General features: G+C 48.6%; 9 protein-coding genes across 9 annotated transcripts; 5 read left to right on the top strand and 4 right to left on the bottom strand.

Annotated features, from left to right (window-relative positions):
• Positions 1 to 108: 108 nt before the first annotated feature.
• Positions 109 to 1804, bottom strand: FOBCDRAFT_147510 (uncharacterized protein; the record flags this gene model as incomplete). Its single annotated transcript, XM_059608261.1, has 3 exons — positions 109 to 219; positions 254 to 1638; positions 1768 to 1804. The coding sequence occupies 3 exons, from the start codon at positions 1802 to 1804 to the stop codon at positions 109 to 111; spliced, it is 1533 nt and encodes a 510-aa protein (XP_059466165.1).
• A 1654-nt stretch (positions 1805 to 3458) lies between these two features.
• Positions 3459 to 4489, top strand: FOBCDRAFT_245035 (uncharacterized protein; the record flags this gene model as incomplete). The annotated part of the gene is made up of 3 exons (XM_059610649.1): positions 3459 to 3750; positions 3886 to 4142; positions 4193 to 4489. 3 exons carry the CDS (start codon positions 3459 to 3461, stop codon positions 4487 to 4489), a joined length of 846 nt encoding a protein of 281 aa, XP_059466164.1.
• Positions 4490 to 5105: 616 nt separating this feature from the next.
• Positions 5106 to 6938, top strand: FOBCDRAFT_253983 (uncharacterized protein; the record flags this gene model as incomplete). The annotated part of the gene is made up of 6 exons (XM_054707490.1): positions 5106 to 5408; positions 5464 to 5714; positions 5766 to 6227; positions 6273 to 6544; positions 6597 to 6712; positions 6822 to 6938. 6 exons carry the CDS (start codon positions 5106 to 5108, stop codon positions 6936 to 6938), a joined length of 1521 nt encoding a protein of 506 aa, XP_054563465.1.
• A 78-nt stretch (positions 6939 to 7016) lies between these two features.
• On the bottom strand, positions 7017 to 8239 carry FOBCDRAFT_265334 (pectin lyase fold/virulence factor; the record flags this gene model as incomplete). The annotated part of the gene is made up of 5 exons (XM_031192342.3): positions 7017 to 7350; positions 7401 to 7543; positions 7603 to 7847; positions 7898 to 8067; positions 8118 to 8239. The coding sequence occupies 5 exons, from the start codon at positions 8237 to 8239 to the stop codon at positions 7062 to 7064; spliced, it is 969 nt and encodes a 322-aa protein (XP_031031188.2). The 3' UTR covers positions 7017 to 7061.
• Positions 8240 to 9683: 1444 nt separating this feature from the next.
• Positions 9684 to 10070, top strand: FOBCDRAFT_281195 (uncharacterized protein; the record flags this gene model as incomplete). Its single annotated transcript, XM_031192340.2, has 4 exons — positions 9684 to 9698; positions 9752 to 9813; positions 9864 to 9935; positions 9989 to 10070. The coding sequence occupies 4 exons, from the start codon at positions 9684 to 9686 to the stop codon at positions 10068 to 10070; spliced, it is 231 nt and encodes a 76-aa protein (XP_031031186.2).
• Positions 10071 to 10574: 504 nt separating this feature from the next.
• On the bottom strand, positions 10575 to 11638 carry FOBCDRAFT_286233 (trypsin). The gene is made up of 3 exons (XM_031192339.3): positions 11356 to 11638; positions 11108 to 11301; positions 10575 to 11058 (listed from the first exon to the last, which is right to left on the bottom strand). The coding sequence occupies exons 1-3, from the start codon at positions 11599 to 11601 to the stop codon at positions 10752 to 10754; spliced, it is 747 nt and encodes a 248-aa protein (XP_031031185.1). The 5' UTR covers positions 11602 to 11638; the 3' UTR covers positions 10575 to 10751.
• Positions 11639 to 13812: 2174 nt separating this feature from the next.
• On the top strand, positions 13813 to 15614 carry FOBCDRAFT_233436 (uncharacterized protein). Its single transcript, XM_031192338.3, has one exon. It carries the CDS (start codon positions 13854 to 13856, stop codon positions 15519 to 15521), a length of 1668 nt encoding a protein of 555 aa, XP_031031184.2. The 5' UTR covers positions 13813 to 13853; the 3' UTR covers positions 15522 to 15614.
• Positions 15615 to 15625: 11 nt separating this feature from the next.
• On the bottom strand, positions 15626 to 16012 carry FOBCDRAFT_208244 (uncharacterized protein; the record flags this gene model as incomplete). The annotated part of the gene is made up of 1 exon (XM_031192336.3): positions 15626 to 16012. One exon carries the CDS (start codon positions 16010 to 16012, stop codon positions 15626 to 15628), a length of 387 nt encoding a protein of 128 aa, XP_031031182.3.
• Positions 16013 to 16289: 277 nt separating this feature from the next.
• FOBCDRAFT_324194 (general substrate transporter) lies at positions 16290 to 17021 on the top strand (the record flags this gene model as incomplete). The annotated part of the gene is made up of 1 exon (XM_054707489.2): positions 16290 to 17021. The coding sequence occupies exon 1, from the start codon at positions 16302 to 16304 to the stop codon at positions 17019 to 17021; it is 720 nt and encodes a 239-aa protein (XP_054563464.1). The 5' UTR covers positions 16290 to 16301.
• Positions 17022 to 17099: the final 78 nt, after the last annotated feature.

Below are 17099 nucleotides of genomic sequence, written 5' to 3'. Positions count from 1 at the left end.
TATGATAGTAATATTACAAAGACTTAGTGTATCAATGAAGAAGTATTTCGCAATGCATCGGAGGCTTTGGAGTCCAGTCTCGTGAGCAGATCAAGAAGGACTGCAAAATCACTGCGAGCTCTCGCGGCAATTGGTGAGGAGCCATTTCTGTGAATGATCTCCAGAAGACTCGCACCAGTGAGTCGTATCTTCTCCACCTTGGTAGGGACATCTCATTAGCTTCATTAATTACTTGGTGTGTTAGTGGACTTACATAGGGTTCACCATTCACTTGGAGTGACCAAAACGGAGCTTCTTGGATCACCCTCAGCATATCTCTTGCAATTTCCGTCTTGCGCAAATCCGAGTGCCCGATGTCCGATTTATAATACGGAAGATTCTCCAACTTTTGCGTTATCACCATTCTTAGACAATGGATAGAGACTTGAAGGTTAGCGCACTGGATCAGGAATTGTTTGGTGGTTTCCCTGGACTCATCCGCCAAGGCAGCGAACGTATACGACTGCAGATATGGTGGTAGATCATCAAGACAGGTGATGAAACGGACATAAAGAGCGTCCAGCCGATCCTTTTCTTGCGCGCTGATCAGCGGTTGAAGATTCGACATGCTGAGATCTTGTTGGTTTCGGTCCTGCATTAGTCGCAACTCGAGGAGCAGATCAGATGCATTCTGCCAGAGTCTTAGATTGGCGTTGAAGCCTTCGATGCATGTAATCCGCACGACATCAGAATTCGTGACGAGATTACCAGGCGAGAGAACCGGAGCTTCATCTTCAATGCCAGAAGGATAGGACGTGGTTATTCCAGACTCGAATGAGAATTTGTGGATCGTGATGGGTCGGTTGTTCAGTATCGCAGCTGATTTATCGCCCATATACACAATCCAGAAAGCTCGACGTCGCAGCTCAGCTTCAATCGGTTGCAAGCCCTCAAGCGAGGTTTCGAGGTTCAATTGCATAACCTGCGCAAGTCGCGTGGCTTCTCCAAAGATGTGCCACGAATACTTGGGCTTTCCCGCTGCATGAAGACAATTCGAGTGAAAGTAGCGAATTGTGATTGAGTTCGCATTCGGATTCTCCAACTCCGCTTCAAGATATTGATTCAAGCACGATCTCGAAGCATTGAGAAAAATATCCGCTACGGATTGACCCTCTGGGAATAAATCTTTCGGTAATAAAAAGGCTGCTTCGGCGCAAACAGCAGTGATCAAAGTAAACGTCGTCTCCGGCCAAAGCTCCAAAACCCCTGTACTAAAATTCTCAGAAGGGTACTGCCCAAAGTACGAAAGCGAGTCCCTCAAACTCGGCTCATGAACCAACGGGGTAAGCGGATAAAGATACTCAAAAAAGAGATCAAAGCATCGCGTAACAAATTGCTGCAGATCATTCGTAATGAACGCTAGCGCTCGCGATAAATTCTGCCAGCGCTGGTGACTCGTTACATCACCACTAACCATCAAAGGCGGCGAGAGTCCGAGATCGACAGTGTTGGTTTCCCATTGTGACGATTGGGGAGGCGGTAATTCCGCTGTGGAACCGGCAGATTTTCTGGAGCGGATCTTGGGGCCGCGACGGGCGAGGGGGAGATTGAAGGTGCATTGTGTGCCTGACTCCCTGCAGCTCGTGCAACGCTCGCCTTCTGTAAAGTCGCACTAAGAATCCGTCAGTGAGTGAGTTTCGCCGATGGGCGAGGAGAATAGACTTGCCTTTGCTTTTCGCCGACGACAGCGGTCACAGGCTCTGTTCTTTTGGGCTGGCGTGTTCGTACCGGGGGATTGAGGGGAATCTGGTGTGGGGCTTGTCATCGTAAGAGATTGAAGAAGCAAAGAATGGAAGGATCAAGACGGGGAAATGCAGCGGTAAAATACTTAGGTTTTTCTTGTGAGGTGACTTTTCTCCGTGTCGATCTATTCCTCTTTCTGCTTGTCACCCGACAAGCGGGGTTGAGTCTGGGGAAAGAAACCATTTCTGTCTTGATCTAAGGTCGCCGAGCCTTCTTTGTCAAGCTAAAAGATGGGACAAAGTATGAACATGGTGTCTGAGTGGTGAAGAGGGGGGATGCCACAAGGCTACAGACAATAGGAAAGATGGTATGCGTTCAACAGCCCAGATATCACACAATTAATATCTCATAAATACTATTAATACCTACCTTAAACCAAAAGCCCTTTTACTATAAAGTGCTATACGCCTAGTAAAGATAAGAATTAAAATCTATACCAAGGGCTTCAACTGGGGATGCATAACGAGCCAGTGCAATGCTGTGCAGTGCGTCAGCGACGTCAAACGTGACATCAAAGTTAAGGTCAGGAACGTAACCCGGCCACCACAGAAACAGACCGAATTAAGAAGACACGACCGACTCATCAGTACAGTTGGTATGGAAATCAGATTCCTTCTACACAGGAACGCAGTAAGCTGCTTGATCCCAAGTGCAAGACAACTACTCACCTAGAAAGCAGGTCGATTCCTAGTTTTGTCCTTGAACATGAATACATATATGGCCTTTGTACGTCTGTCGGTATGTTCACCTGGATGGCGGCGGCACAACTACGCGTATGCATGCGTGTTCTACCACCCAAAGCAAGAACAAAGTCTGTCAGTCATATCTCTATACAGACATTATAACTCCCTTCTCTCATGTGAGGAGACAGACACCCATAGCTACCTTACCTTGTTGTAAAACACTTGGTAACTGTTTTCTACTCGCTTGGCACCTACCATAAGAGATTCCACTTCATTAAGGCACTGAACTGCACTGCACTGCACTGAACTGAACCTCGACAAATCATATTTCAGCTTGTTGAGCTTGCCACTGTTCATGACCTGCTGCAGAGAGGGCGCCTTCACTTCCTGCCTCCCTCAGCGGCCCTTTCACCTCCTGAGCGCGAGCTCGGCCTGTTTTCACATGCAGCGTATTAACGAGGACAACTCTCAGACATCTACTCTTTCGTGCTTTGCCTCTCCAACTTTCCTTATCCTACCAACTCTTCTTTTTCTTTTCATTGGGAAGGGCTTCTTGTTTCTGCGCTGCAAACAACGCCGCCTGGAGAGTGTTTGTTTACCCAACGTCAAGTCAAGCATACCCTTCCTTTACTCACCGATGCCGTGCCTTGTTAACATCAACCGCAGAACTGACCGTCGGGCTCTTCTCCTTCAACGCGTCCACTTCCTTGGTCCACTTACTCCCCGAGAGGAGGCTGCAGGCGTCAAGCATCCGAGCTTCATTCACCGTTGCCCAGCACCAACCTTTCATCTGCTCAGCATTTAGCGCAACCTTACCTTACCTTAGACACCAATCCCAGCGCTCCTGTAAACGCCTGCCAAAGTACGAAAACGATTTCTCAATCTCTAGGAACAAACGCGTCCCCCCTCTCAGAGATCTAGATTGATCAACGCAGGCCCTCAAACACCATTTTCCCCGCCTTTCGCAGGTTTCGCGTTTGCAGCAACACCTCAATGAATAACCAACGGGATATAGACTTGGCGCCTTTGTCAAGCTCCAACAACGTAGAGAATGGCGATTCTCAACGAGGTGCTTTTTCTTGTTCTCCTCCATCCTCGGAGGACTCTCCCATCCGTCATCTTCTCAAACATCATCAACGATTCTTGACAGATGCTCACGCGCCTACCTTCGCTTCATTTCATCTGTCCTCACAACATTTTGACACGTACGAGGCGGAAATCTCCCGACTCTTTCGCCGCTACGACTATGATCGAAACCGCGCTACCATCACCATCAGAATGCCCAGTCAGACTCATAATGGCTTCTTGCACAAGCTGCTCCTACGTCTCCAAGACTCCATCCCCAGAGAGTTGAACATTGAATGCCAGCTTGGATCCGATGTGGCGCTCTAGGAAGACGAACACAAAGGTGATGGCGCAGGGGCCCAAGCCCCCAAGAAGATCTGGAGCCGTCAGCCTGACCTCCAGATTGGTGAGCGGAACACTCAGTTCCCTGGTTGTGTAGTCGAGGTCGCGTGCTCCCAATCGAGCGCCGATCTTGAGCCACTCGCTTACGACTACTTTTCCAATACCAGCTTCGGGGTTCAGCTATTCATCTTTGTTGATATCAAAGAGAATGCACGAATTTCAGTCTTGCGGGGCAATGCTGGTGTGGTTACTTGGGGTATGCAGCAGGTGGTAAGTTACCTTTCGCAATTAAAAGAATTCAATTGCTCAGACTTTCACAGGAGTTCCAGACTGCCGATAAACACCCAGCCAACATCAATCTGGCTCTTGAGCTCAACGTAAAGGACTTTGTTCTGAGCACAGAAGTAGGCCAGTACCCAGACCTTGCCATTCGTATTCCTTTCCAAGAGCTGCACGAAATGCTGCGTCAGGCACGAAGAGACAGCCTGCTCAAGAAGGGGCGTGGCGGCAACATCCGCCGGCCAAACAAGTTTGATGGCGAGATGGCACTCCCTGCCAACTTCCGAACAACAAAAGATCCTGTCGCAAAAGGAGACGGGCAGTTCAATGGCAACTAGGCCACTGATGAAGTCACAGAGCGACAGGGAGCCTACGGTTTCAGGCCCCGGGAGTGATGATGGAACTTCCCTGTAGAGGTGAGGAGCAGGTTGGCGATAAACAAAATGGATGTACATTCAGCAACAGAGAAGATCGAGACGGACAGAGAGATAGAAGCGCTTGACTTTGGAGCGCCTTGACTACACAATACACACATGGCTTTGGAATGCTATATCTGCTCTGTGCCCTCTTGATGTTATTCTAGCCCAGAAACTCCGCCCCCGTTTCTAGCGTGGCGCGTCACAAGTTGAATTCGGCGTAGGGCTGGTTATTGCAAAGAATTGGAAGACAGAGAGGATTGAGACGGGGAAATGGAGATTGAAAATAGATTTTCTGTTCTAGTGATTCTCCGTTTCTCCGTGAAGATCCATTCCTCTTTTGCTGGAAGCGGGGTTGAGTCTGGGGAAAGAAACCTTGTTTGTGAACCAAGGACGTACCAAGGTCGGCATTGGCTCATCCAAGATCCTGGCAAATTGTTGTGCAAGTCATCATTTCCCATTATATAAGGACAGCCTCGTCATTATCTTTGCCCCTTCAATCAGCATCGAGACAGCATTCGCAACTCAGTCACTCATGATGAAGTCCTCGCTAAGCTCTGTTTTGGCTGCATTAGCCCTATCTTTACCACTGGCAGCAGCCTCACCTCAATACTCCAACCCACAGGCTCCATCTTGTCGCTTCGGCCTTGAATGGTCGCAAAAGGACGTCCTTCAACATACCGACGACTTCATCTGGGATCTTCTCTACTGGGAAGGTAAATTTCATCAAAACGATGTAGCCTACAATACTCAAAATGGCATGTCCTATGATGGAACCCAGCTTGATTGGAAGACTGGCAAGCGCACTAAGAAGCATACGTTCAGTGCAGCCAGCAAGGAGGTCAGTCATGCTACGGTCCCGAATACCGAACACCTTTACTAACAGTGTGATTTAGGCACTGCAAATCATGCTCTACGCCCAGGCTATCTCTGGGTCTAAGGAAGCTGCCCGCTTCTTGACCCCGGATAATCTCAAGGCTGCACCAGGCTTCGCTGCGTCAATCATGGAGACAAAGCTCAAGACTTATAGCCAGTTCAACCAGACGTATCCCGGCTTCGGTGGCTTTCTCCCATGGATCAAGACTGACACCACGACCATCTCGCCTCAAGATGGCTGGGACGATCGTGTTCCCGGCTTAGACAATGGGTAAACAGTGTTTCTCTAGCTTTCTCATCTTAGCTAATGACCTGTTTTTAGAGAGCTCATCTGGGCAGTTTACGCCAGCATCGAAGCCCTCCAGAAGCAGTCTAACCCCAAGTTCCACAAAATCGCCGACGGATGGCAGACCTGGCTCAACTACGTCGCTTCAACTGCCCCCAAGATCTTCTACATCGGCAAAGGGAAGGTCTGTGCTGTTACAGCAATCGGCGACCAGACACTCCCTGTCAATGACAAGAAGCAGTCGTACAAGTGCGAGTCGGAGACTTATCTCGATGACCCTTATGAAGGAGAGCTTTTGACTTACTTCTTCCAATTCTTCACTGATCTGTCCAAGAAGGATAAGCAGACGCTTTGGGAGTACAAGAGAGCCAAGTTGGAGAAGGCTGAGTATAACAAGGGTGGCGTTGGTCCTATCACTGTTCGCAAGGGTTTTTGGTTCTCTAGCCATGAGATTTGGAACCAGCTTGAGTTGCCATACCACGACGTTGACATTGTCAGGTAAGTATCATCAGTCATCTCAGAAATCTAAAGCTAACCGTTTAGCCGCCTCTTCAAGAACGGCGAACGTGCTCGAACTTGCAACTCGGTAGTCACCAAGACCCCCGGCCTCTACGCCTCCGTCAACAACTCTACCGATCCCAAGACAGACGAGATCATCGGCTACATCTCACCCGCCGGTATTCCCTCTATTGCAAGCCAAAAGGATCAAGAGCTCGATGTCATCACTCCTTATGGTGTCTTCCCTGTTGTATTGTTCGACAAGGCTGTTGGCTTGGCTTGGTGGAGGAACATGATCGTTGGAAAGAAGATGCAGAGTAAGACTCATAATTATCACATTGGACACGATCGCTGACAATAGTGCAACAGATCCTTATGGCAGCACAGAGTCCACCCGCGTCGACGGCAAGGGTGTTTCAGCACTCGTGACCTGGGATAGTAAGGTCACTACTGTACTCTCCCTCATGAATGGTGTTGTGGATCTTGTTCGTGAGCGAATGAAGTCTGATGGCATCTACAACGAGTTCCTGAAGATTACAGAGGCAAGCTCTCCAAGACGTATTATTAATTTCTGTGCTAACAAAATGTTTACAGCGTGAGCATGTTCGGGTGTTTGGTAATAAGCTCAAGGGCGAGGATATCGAGTTCTGTCTGCCCAAAAACAAGGTTCCCGACGCAGGGCTCAAGGACTTCACAACTTGTCAGAAGTGAATGGGACATAATGTATTGAGATCGAAGAAGGCCTTTGAATAGATATGGCGATTACTATACAAGTAATGGGGGAGTAGACCTAGTGTGACCTCCAAAGATCTTTCCCTCGTCCATGAAGCTCGTTTAGAAGCTGAGCTTCTGACCTGCCTGTCCCGGAACTGTTGAAGCAACCTTTCCGGATCCCAGAAGTGTGAACTGATACGGAATCTTGCTTGAGCTCAGCGTTCCCTTCGGAGCAGTATTTTGACTCTCACCGCCGAGAACTACGTCTTCTGCAACAACATATCCGACCTCGGAGCTTGACTCGCTGAAGATAGCCTTCTTTCCAACGTTGGTGAACACAGATGATTGGATAAGAGCCTGGGCACCCATGCGGCTGTTGAGACCAGTGTCCATGGTATCATAGTACTGACTATAGGCTGTTTAGTGGCAAGTCAAAATAGAAGCTACTGGGAAACTTACTTGAAGATATGTGCCGTGCCAAAGCGAAGAAGAGGACCTCGGCTTCTGACGTTGTTGAAGTGGTTGTTGGCGTATGTAACGCGCAGGGTACCAACGTCCTCAGCTGCGTTCTTATCGGAGTGTCCTACGAGTGATCCCTTGGACTAATGAACAGTTAGCCAGATCTCCTTAAAAGTTTTAGATAAGAATGGGGATTACTCACGTGGTCATGGAAGTAGGTATAAGAGATGGTAACCCAGTCAGCAGCATGCGATAGATCGACCAAGCCATCATAGAAGTCTTTATCGTCGCCTCTAACAGCAGATAGATCACAATGATCAACCCAGACATTGGTCGATTTCTGGATGGTGATCGCATCACCGTAGTCAGCTTCAACCTTGGAGATCTTCATGTTGCGGACAATGACGTTCTTCTGTCCGTTGATGGTCAAACCAATGCCGGTGAGGGCTAGACAAAGCCGTTAGTACTACACCTATGAAAAAACACTGTTGACCTACAGCTACCGGTCTTGCCAATGATGGACTTGTTCGAGGTAACTTGAACCTTGGCTGCGCCAGAGATACTGCCCTGCACCAAGATGACGGAAGGGCCATCAGCTGCGGCAGCAGCGGTGAGCTCAGCGAGGGTCTTCACAGTGACTTGAGCAGCACTGCCGCCTCCAGTGGTACTATGCGCGTCAGGTGCCGGAGATATGAAGCTATACCTTGCTTGACTCACCCTCCATTCTGAGTACAGTAGCCGATGTTACACGGATCGTTTGCCGCAACTCTGGCTTGGAGGTTGGCACCAGGCGCTGCCGTGGCGAGGGCAGAGAGAAACAAAATATTAAGGAGTCTCATTCTGAAGAGAAAGGTTGACAGAGTTCAATGATTCTTGGGGATGCGGTGGGAAGAGACATCGCTGGGATGTTCAGGAGGTACTGGGTTTTAAATATAACTTCACATCCACACAAACCGTGATCGTGGTGATCTACAAGTTTCAGACTGCACAGTTACCCCCAATGTACATCTATTCTCCCTTCGAATTGACTATTTCATGAGTCGTTACGTTTCAGCAATAGGATGTAGATATTTGGACAAGCTATGCTGATTGGTGGAAGATGTCGACGAGATCTTCCGTTCGTCGATGTGTTCCCCCAAAGTTAACGCAAAACACTAACTGCGGTCTGCATTTCCTGTAAAGAGCCTGGAAATAAGGCTGCTCTTGTGGTATTTGATGAGTTGCTTGAAGAAGGGACAGTTACATCACTCGGAAGTCTTTCCTCCGCATAACTGAATCGGGATCTCGATTGTGGGGTAATGGGGGTTTGACATGGCTTGGCGTAGTTGAAGGCTGATGATGAGGCGCGAGATTCACAAATTTAGAGATATTGTCAGTTCAGAACCATTAGGTCTATTTGTGGTGGTCATCTTGCGTGAAGCATATTGCATTTGATAGTTGTTTGGACTCGTGGCCCTTTCATTGAGGCATATTACCGGGTTGGAGACCGAGATAACATCAATGTATCGGTATATAAACATTTCCGAGGCCAATGACTATGGATGATGCTTTTCATGGCGCATCGTTCTAGATTATATGCGAGAGCTATGACAAGCCCGTTCCAAATTGTAATTGTGAAGTCCTTATCCTATCTACCGTTGAGCTCTTATCTAATCTTATCGATCTGACTTGAGACTGATTGCCAGGTGTTGGTGTTGCGAGCTGGCTGGCAACCGGCTGGCTCCTTGAACCAGCGAGACCAATCCAGGATGCTGCCTGGTCATAAGATTCGGCATGATCACATGTGTTTAGGCTTTCATTCGGCTGCCGACCATGCTACCATCTGTCGATCATCACGCCGAACGATGTCTTCCAGGCGTTCATCCGGGTGCATCAGCCGACAACTAACGCAGGTCACTCCCATCCATCACCTCAATCACCAGCAACCATTATTATCCAATACCTTCCCCTAAAGCCAAGCTCATAGTGCGCGACTTATCTATCAAGTGGGTGGCTCACGCTTATCGTTGATAGGCTTTCCCCGCAGCCAAGCTTAAGTCAATTAGGATCTTTTGTTGGCGTGTAATCCCTGTCATAAACGCATCATCACCTTCCCAATTCGAGAATCTCCGAAGATAGTCGAATGCTTAAAGGTTATTTAACTGGCCGATATACCACGTCTTATTTCTGCATGTTTCTGGGTAGAACTTATCGATACTGATGCTTTTATCAACATATCACGTCGTGCCAATCACTCTCGCTGCTTGTGCAGCGCTTTTGAACGTCCCAGCAGTTTTAGCAGCCATGGCGGACCGAAAGGTAAACAAGATATAATTTCCTGAGAAGACATGTTCCTCAATAAGATACTATAGGCCATCATTTACGACTTCGAGAAGTTGGAGGACTATCAGCAGAGGAATGAAACCGTGCTTGAGTAAGTGATGCGACGTCAACAATAGACTCCCAAGCTTACCACAATATCAGTATCGTCAAAAAGGACACTGGTGTCGACTTTTGGAGGCAGACACGAACGATTCCTCCCACTTCCTATCCTCCGTAAGTATGGCACTCCTGTATGCTACGCCAGAGCTGACGTGCCTTAATGGCAGACCGATGACCTTGGAGGCTATTGAGAAGCTGAAGGAAGTCAAGGGAGTTATTGTAAAGGATGTTCCTACTGAGGAACTGTAGCTTATGTACTCTTCAGTTGTTTCACAAAGGAGTGTTTGTTCGGTAGACTGATAACTGTAGTTATACTTATCTAAGAATTGTATCCTGTTGGTTTTCGGTTCGCATGTGTCTATTGAGGGGTCGACCTGTAGTCCTTACTATATGCACAATTTGTTTCCCCTTTTCTTTTATCATGTCAATGTTGATTATCTCACATCATTCTTCAAATATTCAACGCTGATACTATCCTACTTCAACAACCCTTCATACGCAGATACTTGACTGATTGCTAGCCATGAGGTAGAACTTTAGGCTGCCAACATAGATAATGAGAAAACGATATTCATGTTCACAATACTTCATACACAGAAAATTTCCAAGTCAATCCATCATTCTGGGTCACTCCATACAACCCGCAGAATGGCATCAAGGTAGGTAGGTCGGGGAACATAACAGTCTTGAGTTACTTTTCGTACTGCTAGACATTTCACGTTGCTTCTGTCGAATTGAAAATTTCCATCAAATTTCATATTCAATTTGGGCTATCTAGATTGCTGTATTACGAGCAACCAGGACTAAGATCCAACTGAAACCAACTCGTATCTTCTTAACTCGCTGAAACCTATTTCTGAAACAGGTTTCGTATCCAAGACTCAAGCTAGAGAATATCCAAGGAACATCTCGGCGCCTCCAACAAGGTATTTAAGCGTAGGTGTCAATGAAAGAGCGGAGAGCACCAACGCTGGCATAGACACCAGAGTAGTTGGGTCGGGCACATCCGTTACCCCAAGAGACAGCACCGATGAGAGTCTTGGAGCTGTCGACGATGGGGCCGCCGCTGTCACCCTGGCAAGAGTCCTTGCCACCGGAAGAAACACCAGCACAGAACATCTGGTTGGTGATGGCGGAGGTGCCGTACTGAGCTCGGCAGGTAGCACGAGAGACGATAGGGACAGTAACCTTCAGAAGGTTGACGGGAGTAGAGCTGCCGCCCTCAGAGGTAGCGCCCCTGGATAGGAGTTAGCATATAGTATTTCAGATGTCAGAGAACGACTTACCAGCCAGCAACTGTGGCAGAAGATCCAGCGACAGGGTCAGAGCCGGAAGCAGCCAGGCGAGCATAGCCGATGTTTCCACCGGAGGGGATGGAAGTAGAGAGCTTCAGAATAGCAAGATCGTTGTTGTTTCCGCTGTAGCTAGGGTGAACTCTGACGGAGGAAAGCGACGAGGTAACACCACCAGAAGTGCGAGACTGTCAAAGAGGTTAGTGAGGCCGCTCCTATTCCCCAAATAGTAGAAAACTTACCAGACTGCCAGCACGAATCTGGAAACCGCTCTGAGCGTATCCGGAAACGCAGTGGGCAGCAGTCAAGACGGTGTTGGCGTTGAGGAGAGAACCTCCACACCAGGGGCCACCGTTGCGGCTGATGCTCACGATGAAGGGGAAGTCGCCAGCGCTGGCAGAAGTGCCGCCAACGATGTTGGGGATCTCCTGAGGAGCGGCAGCAGCCAGGGGAGCAACAAGTGCAACGACGGAAGCGAACTTGACCATGGTGAAGAGATAGATATCCAAGAGAAGAGAGTTGAAGAGTGAAGAGTGGTTGATGATAGACTACTTCGAATAGTCCATCATCATCCTTTTATATTCGAGAATCCAACATAGCTATGGATGTTGTTGTGCTTTCTTACCTGCCTCTCTGGTTACTATCCCGCGATAAGCTTGCTTGGTTGTATCTTCGGACTTTGCGAATAGGCGGACCTGCCTTTCTGGTACTAAGCTCCGTTGTTCCGTAGTCTAGTTCGGCATTTAGAAGAAGCATTAACCTTATCATGCTCCCGTGAAAGTGATCGGCATATAAGGCCCTTGGCAGCAGGGGTCAGTATCCCGATGAGGAAAGTCGATAACTCTATCGCCAATAACACTGTGGATATGACGGATAAATAGGACGAAAGGTCAACATTGGACGAAAAAGAGCTTCAAGATGAATATAATTATGAAGCTGGTGAGAGTCATCGAAGAGCTGATCTACAGCGTGTCTTTGATCGGCTTATCCCCCCAAGATCTACGATTAATGCCGAAGGATCATCGCGTCAGCATTCTACAGACCAACCGGAGTTATTTAGCCCGAGGAATCGCCAAGCATCAAAGCGCATCTGCACTACTACTCTGGGCGGGGTTCACTGCTATAATTCGGTCATGCGCCATCAATCACAATGGCCCAATAATCTGAAACTGGAAACTACATAGAACTTTTGTAGCCACCACCACGCAATAGCAGCCCTGCGATAACGCACGCATCGACCTGCATAGGATACACCTCTGTGGCCAGTCTGTCGCCTAGTTTCTAGATGCACCTATTGCATTGCTGATGCCAATACCTGTTGCATCCTATTCCATCCCCTACCTTCCAAACATAGCATCTATCTCCGTCTTATCTTTTCTGTCGATCCTACTAGGTCTAACACGAAGGCCTTCTCGAACGATGCGGGATATTCTCCCGCTATTGCTTACTAGTTCAGCTTGTAGATCTTCGCGAAGAGATGCCCTGATCTAGAGCTGAGGTAGATCACTTTTGGAAGGTACTTTTGATTGGAGAGCGCGTAAATCAAGTTTCGAGAGGTGCTAGACGGACTTTGCATAGTTTGAAAGAGGAAGGACCTGAAGATGGGCGAGGTTCATGATCTGATGCTCACCGTATCTTTGAAGGATCGATATGTCGTGTCGGAAGTCTCCACTGTTGAAGGTTTGTAAGAATTCGGCTCTTTGATCAAAGTTCCTCCGAAGGGCTTTGTTGCGTCGCTCGCATATGGGCTTTCTAAGATTGGGGATAATTGGGGCCAGAGCCACGCGTATTACCGAACAGACTGCTCATGTATGGATGTAAATCGTGTGATTGGGTAGGTCTTAATATTTAGACGCCTCGTGTTCGATAAAGCTTGATTATCCTAAGGCAACAATGGAAAAATGGTGTGCATGTCAAAGAAGGAGGCTTGAGTACATATTGAATTGGTCAAATCTTATGACTATGCACCATGTTTGATTGATAGAGTTGAATGCGGAATGTAAATGCGATGCTTAAGGTAGTGACTAATGAATCGCTTGGAATTAACACGGCTTTGCTAAAACTTTATTCTAAAACAGCCACTTAATGTTGCCTGACAAAGCGTCCATGCGGTGTAGTGAGCTCATGAATCATGCAGGAGAAAAGTAATTTTTTCCACAGGCTGGGCACTAAACAGCAACGACATATCGTCACCATGGCAAGCCGCAATATGAACGACTGGCGTGGTACAATATCCGGCCTCAATGTTGTAAATAATAACCAAAAATCAGGACTTCTGAGTTCAAAGCGATAATTAAAGCTGTATCTTCAATAATATATAAATGCCCTGAAAGCAAAAGGTCAATCCAGGGTAGGAATACGATGTTTGTTGGATTTTCCACTAGCGATGACGCTACTAATTTCCCTCGCCAAAAGCTGAGTCCCAAGAGCCAATAATCGTGGCGCTGCCCCTGACAGCCCCTGTAAAACTAACGGCCTCAGCTCGAATCGCGCTGGCACTATCGATAAAACCTTTCTAAAAACACTCAACTAACGAGACGCTTGATCTTGTTTGGGAAGACTAGTTATCAATAGCTTCAAAAGGATCTACACTAAATAATGACCGCCAAGCCCAACACGAGGTTGTTAAGGCAGGATTTGCCAGGGGAAGAGAAAGATTAAACCCAGATCTCCCCCCAAACTTTGTTTCTCTAGATTGTCGCGTTTTTGTTATAGCCAGAAAATCACGATTATCGCAGAGATGGCTCGCCATTTCGTCCGTTCGTTTGTTATTGCTGCGGCGCTCAGCCCTTTCGTTAATGCTGGGCCATGCCGCCCCTCTTCGAGCTCCGTAGCGGTCGTTACGACTACTGCTGAGACCAGTGTCGCGACTGGCTCTGCTACGACTCATACCAAGGACTCCAGCTTGACTGAGCCTTTATCTGGTACCTCAACTGAGTCTTCCCTTATTGTCAGTGAGAGTGGTTCAACCACTGGTGCTTCCACTGAGACCAGTCTCACTGTTAGCGAGAGCGAATCTGCCACTGAGTCTGCATCTGCAACCTCAACCGAGACTACTCTCGCTACCAGCAAGACTGAATCTGGTTCCACCAGCGCCGAGCAGTCGACCATCTCGGGTTCTGCCCTCTCAACTGACATCACCACTACCGCCAGTGAGAGCGACTCATCCACCGGCACTACCCTGGGCACCACTACCTCAACTGAGTGCACCGAGCCAGAGCCTCCTGTCTACAATGATCCCTTTACTGCCACCTACACCGAGGAGATCCCCGCGACCACAACTGAAGCGGCAACCACTACCGAAGATGCTGCCGCGACCATTGTCCCGAGAAACTTCGTTCGAAGAGGTCATCCAGAGATATTTGTCAGGGATGCCACAAGTGAAGCCGCTCCCACCACCAGCGAAGATGCTACCACTACAGAAGAGGCTTCCACTTCAGGAGACACCACTACTACTGGAGAGACAACCGCCACTTCTGAAGACACCACTGCTACCACTGAGGGTGCTACCACCACCACAGAAGAGGCTACCACCACTACTGAGGCTACCACCACTGCTTCTGAAACCGCCACCGGTTGCATCAATAACATGGAGAAACCAACACCTGAAGGCGCCAACTGCGGTGCAAGGGGATATGTATGGAGTGGTTCTAACGATTGGAGATACTTGGGCGAAGGCCCGTCTTCCTCTGTTCTTGATTGCTACGCGGCTTGCCAGCAGAAGAGTAACTGTGTGACATTCTTATACGAGAAAGACATACAGTGCAGCCTCTACATGGGTACTGTCACTCAGCTCAGCCCGGACCGAACTGGTGTAAAGACTTACGAGACGCGCTGCTTCTGTGACACCGGTATTGAGCCAGCTCCGACCTGCTCATATGACACCTCCATCATCAACGGCGGTTTCGATGACGGCAAGTTCTCTCCGTGGCAGGAGGATCCTAATCCTGGCGGTAAAGATCCCGTCGCCTTGAGGCCCGTTCCTGGTGGCGAGGGTGGTACCTCTTATCGGCTCCAGACTGGCCAGTTTGACTTCGACAAGAGCATGTGGATTTACCAGGATGTCAAGGCCTGCCCTGGCACCACGTTCTACTGCAGCTATAGGTGGTGGTGGGATGAGTACTACTCGATTCCTCAAAATAGTGGCGGCAGCTTGGTTCCATATGTCCGCGTTTACCAAGACGACGACAGGATCGGGAACAGATACCCAACCAGTGCGGAACAGACGAAGACGTGGATCAGCGCAAATTTCGAGTTCACTATGCCTGATAGCGGAGAGACTAGGATTTGGTTCGTTGCTAGCAGTCCTCAAGGTGAATGGATCAATAATAGCGAGGACCCTTGTACGCCCGACTGGGTTCACCGACCTAACTCGTTCGCGTTGGACTCGGTATATTGCAGAAGCTAGAAGGTAATAGGAAGATTCCTGTTGGATCCAAGGATACGCATTTAGAACTTAGAATTTCTCTGTAAATAAATTCAATATTAGTATATTTCCCTATGCTGGCTTTTTCATGCGCGAACCACCTTCCACGCTGCTGTTGAAGCCTCATGCGCAGCGTTGACCACCTTGAGAACATCTTCAAGAAGCTCCTTGGGGCCCACAGCGATAGGACGGTCGAAACACATGTCGTGTCCAAACAGTGTAGGGGTGCAGCAGCAGATCTGGACAAGCTCACCATCCCTCATGATATGGTTCGAGGCCACGGAATGGGCATGCGCCGAGCGGATGCGGCCGCTACCAAAGACAGTGAAGCTGGAGTCGAGCGGTGAGTGGTTCTCGTCACCCTCGAGATATTTGGATGCCCGCTCCACGGCAGCTGTGTAGCCGCGGAGAGCAACTTTCCACTCTGGGTCACCAGGGGCTGTGGCCCCCCGATGGCGAATACCTCTGGCCATGAAAATTCCTGTGCCCTTGATCCTCATACTTGCGATATTTTCCGTACCCTTCTCTTCTCGGTGGCGTAAGTTTTACCTTCTCGATAATTTTCCGAGCTCTCTACTAACATCTCTTACAATCGTCAGAAAGGGACGTCACGAAGAAGGCCGCCGGTTTCTCAACCTCCTCCACGACACAGAAGGCGAAACCTTTATCTAACAAGAATCATTCCAGATCCAACAGCAGATTGAACTTGAGGCGTCTGCTGAGACAAGCAGCTGAGCATATGCGATCAAAGAACTTTTTTCCATGCGATACTTCCACCGCACGCTCATGGCGGCTTTCATCGTCTCTCAGTCCCAGCTCTCAGGCGCCTCTGTCATACAGAACTTCCAGAACACATTCTATGCCATCCTTGGTATCACCGGTCGACAGTCGCTCTTGGTATCTGGTATCTACGGTTTCATGGGTGTTATCGGAACCATCATCTACTTGGGCATCGTTGCAGACAGATGGCCTCGTGCTCGAACATTGTGGACTGGCTCGCTCGCCTTGTCCGTCTCCATCGCTATCTGTATGGCTTTGAGTGCCACCTATGGTCAGGCTGGAGAGAGTAACATGGCTGGAGCAAGAGCAAGTATCACTTTCATCTTCATCTACTCTGCGACCTTTGCAATCTTCTTCAACACAATGATCTGGGTTGTCCCATCAGAGCTGTTCCCAACATTCCTTCGATCAAAGGGCACAGCCTTCGCCGTGTCATCCAAGTCCGTCGTCGCTATCGTTCTTAGTCAGATTACTCCTTTGGCGCTCGCAGAGGTCAGCTGGAGGTTCTATGCTCTCTTTATTGCCTGTAACACTGCCGCCTCTGTCTTGTACTTCTTCTTCCTGCCCGAGACTGGTGGTAAAACCTTGGAGGAAATTTCAGAGCTCTTTGGTGATGCTGTGGCGGTGGGTATGCATGCCAATATTAAGAAGCTTGATGCTACCAGTGTTGTTCATGCTGAAGGCAGCGAGCCTCGCAAGTAGAATAGATCAGTGTCTCTACAATGGAGGAACTGAGAGATTGCCAAAACTTCAAGGCAATTGATTGGTGGTTTTCAGTAT

The sequence above is a fragment of the Fusarium oxysporum genome, chromosome XI (assembly GCF_013085055.1).
Source record: "Fusarium oxysporum Fo47 chromosome XI, complete sequence".
NCBI lineage: Eukaryota > Fungi > Ascomycota > Sordariomycetes > Hypocreales > Nectriaceae > Fusarium > Fusarium oxysporum.
The sequence above is the reverse complement of the archived record's forward strand: the minus strand, read 5'-3'. Positions and strand labels throughout refer to the sequence as shown.

Bases quoted from the DNA above. Each gene is read 5' to 3' on its own strand.
- FOBCDRAFT_286233 (XM_031192339.3), bottom strand. From the start codon at position 11,601: ATGGTCAAGTTCGCTTCCGTCGTTGCACTTGTTGCTCCCCTGGCTGCT. The intron at 11,302-11,355 runs GTAAGTTTTCTA...CCTCTTTGACAG, and splicing joins AGATTCGTGCTGGCAGTCTG to TCTCGCACTTCTGGTGGTGT. The intron at 11,059-11,107 runs GTAAGTCGTTCT...ACTCCTATCCAG, and splicing joins TCTGCCACAGTTGCTGGCTG to GGGCGCTACCTCTGAGGGCG.
- FOBCDRAFT_233436 (XM_031192338.3), top strand. From the start codon at position 13,854: ATGGCTCGCCATTTCGTCCGTTCGTTTGTTATTGCTGCGGCGCTCAGC.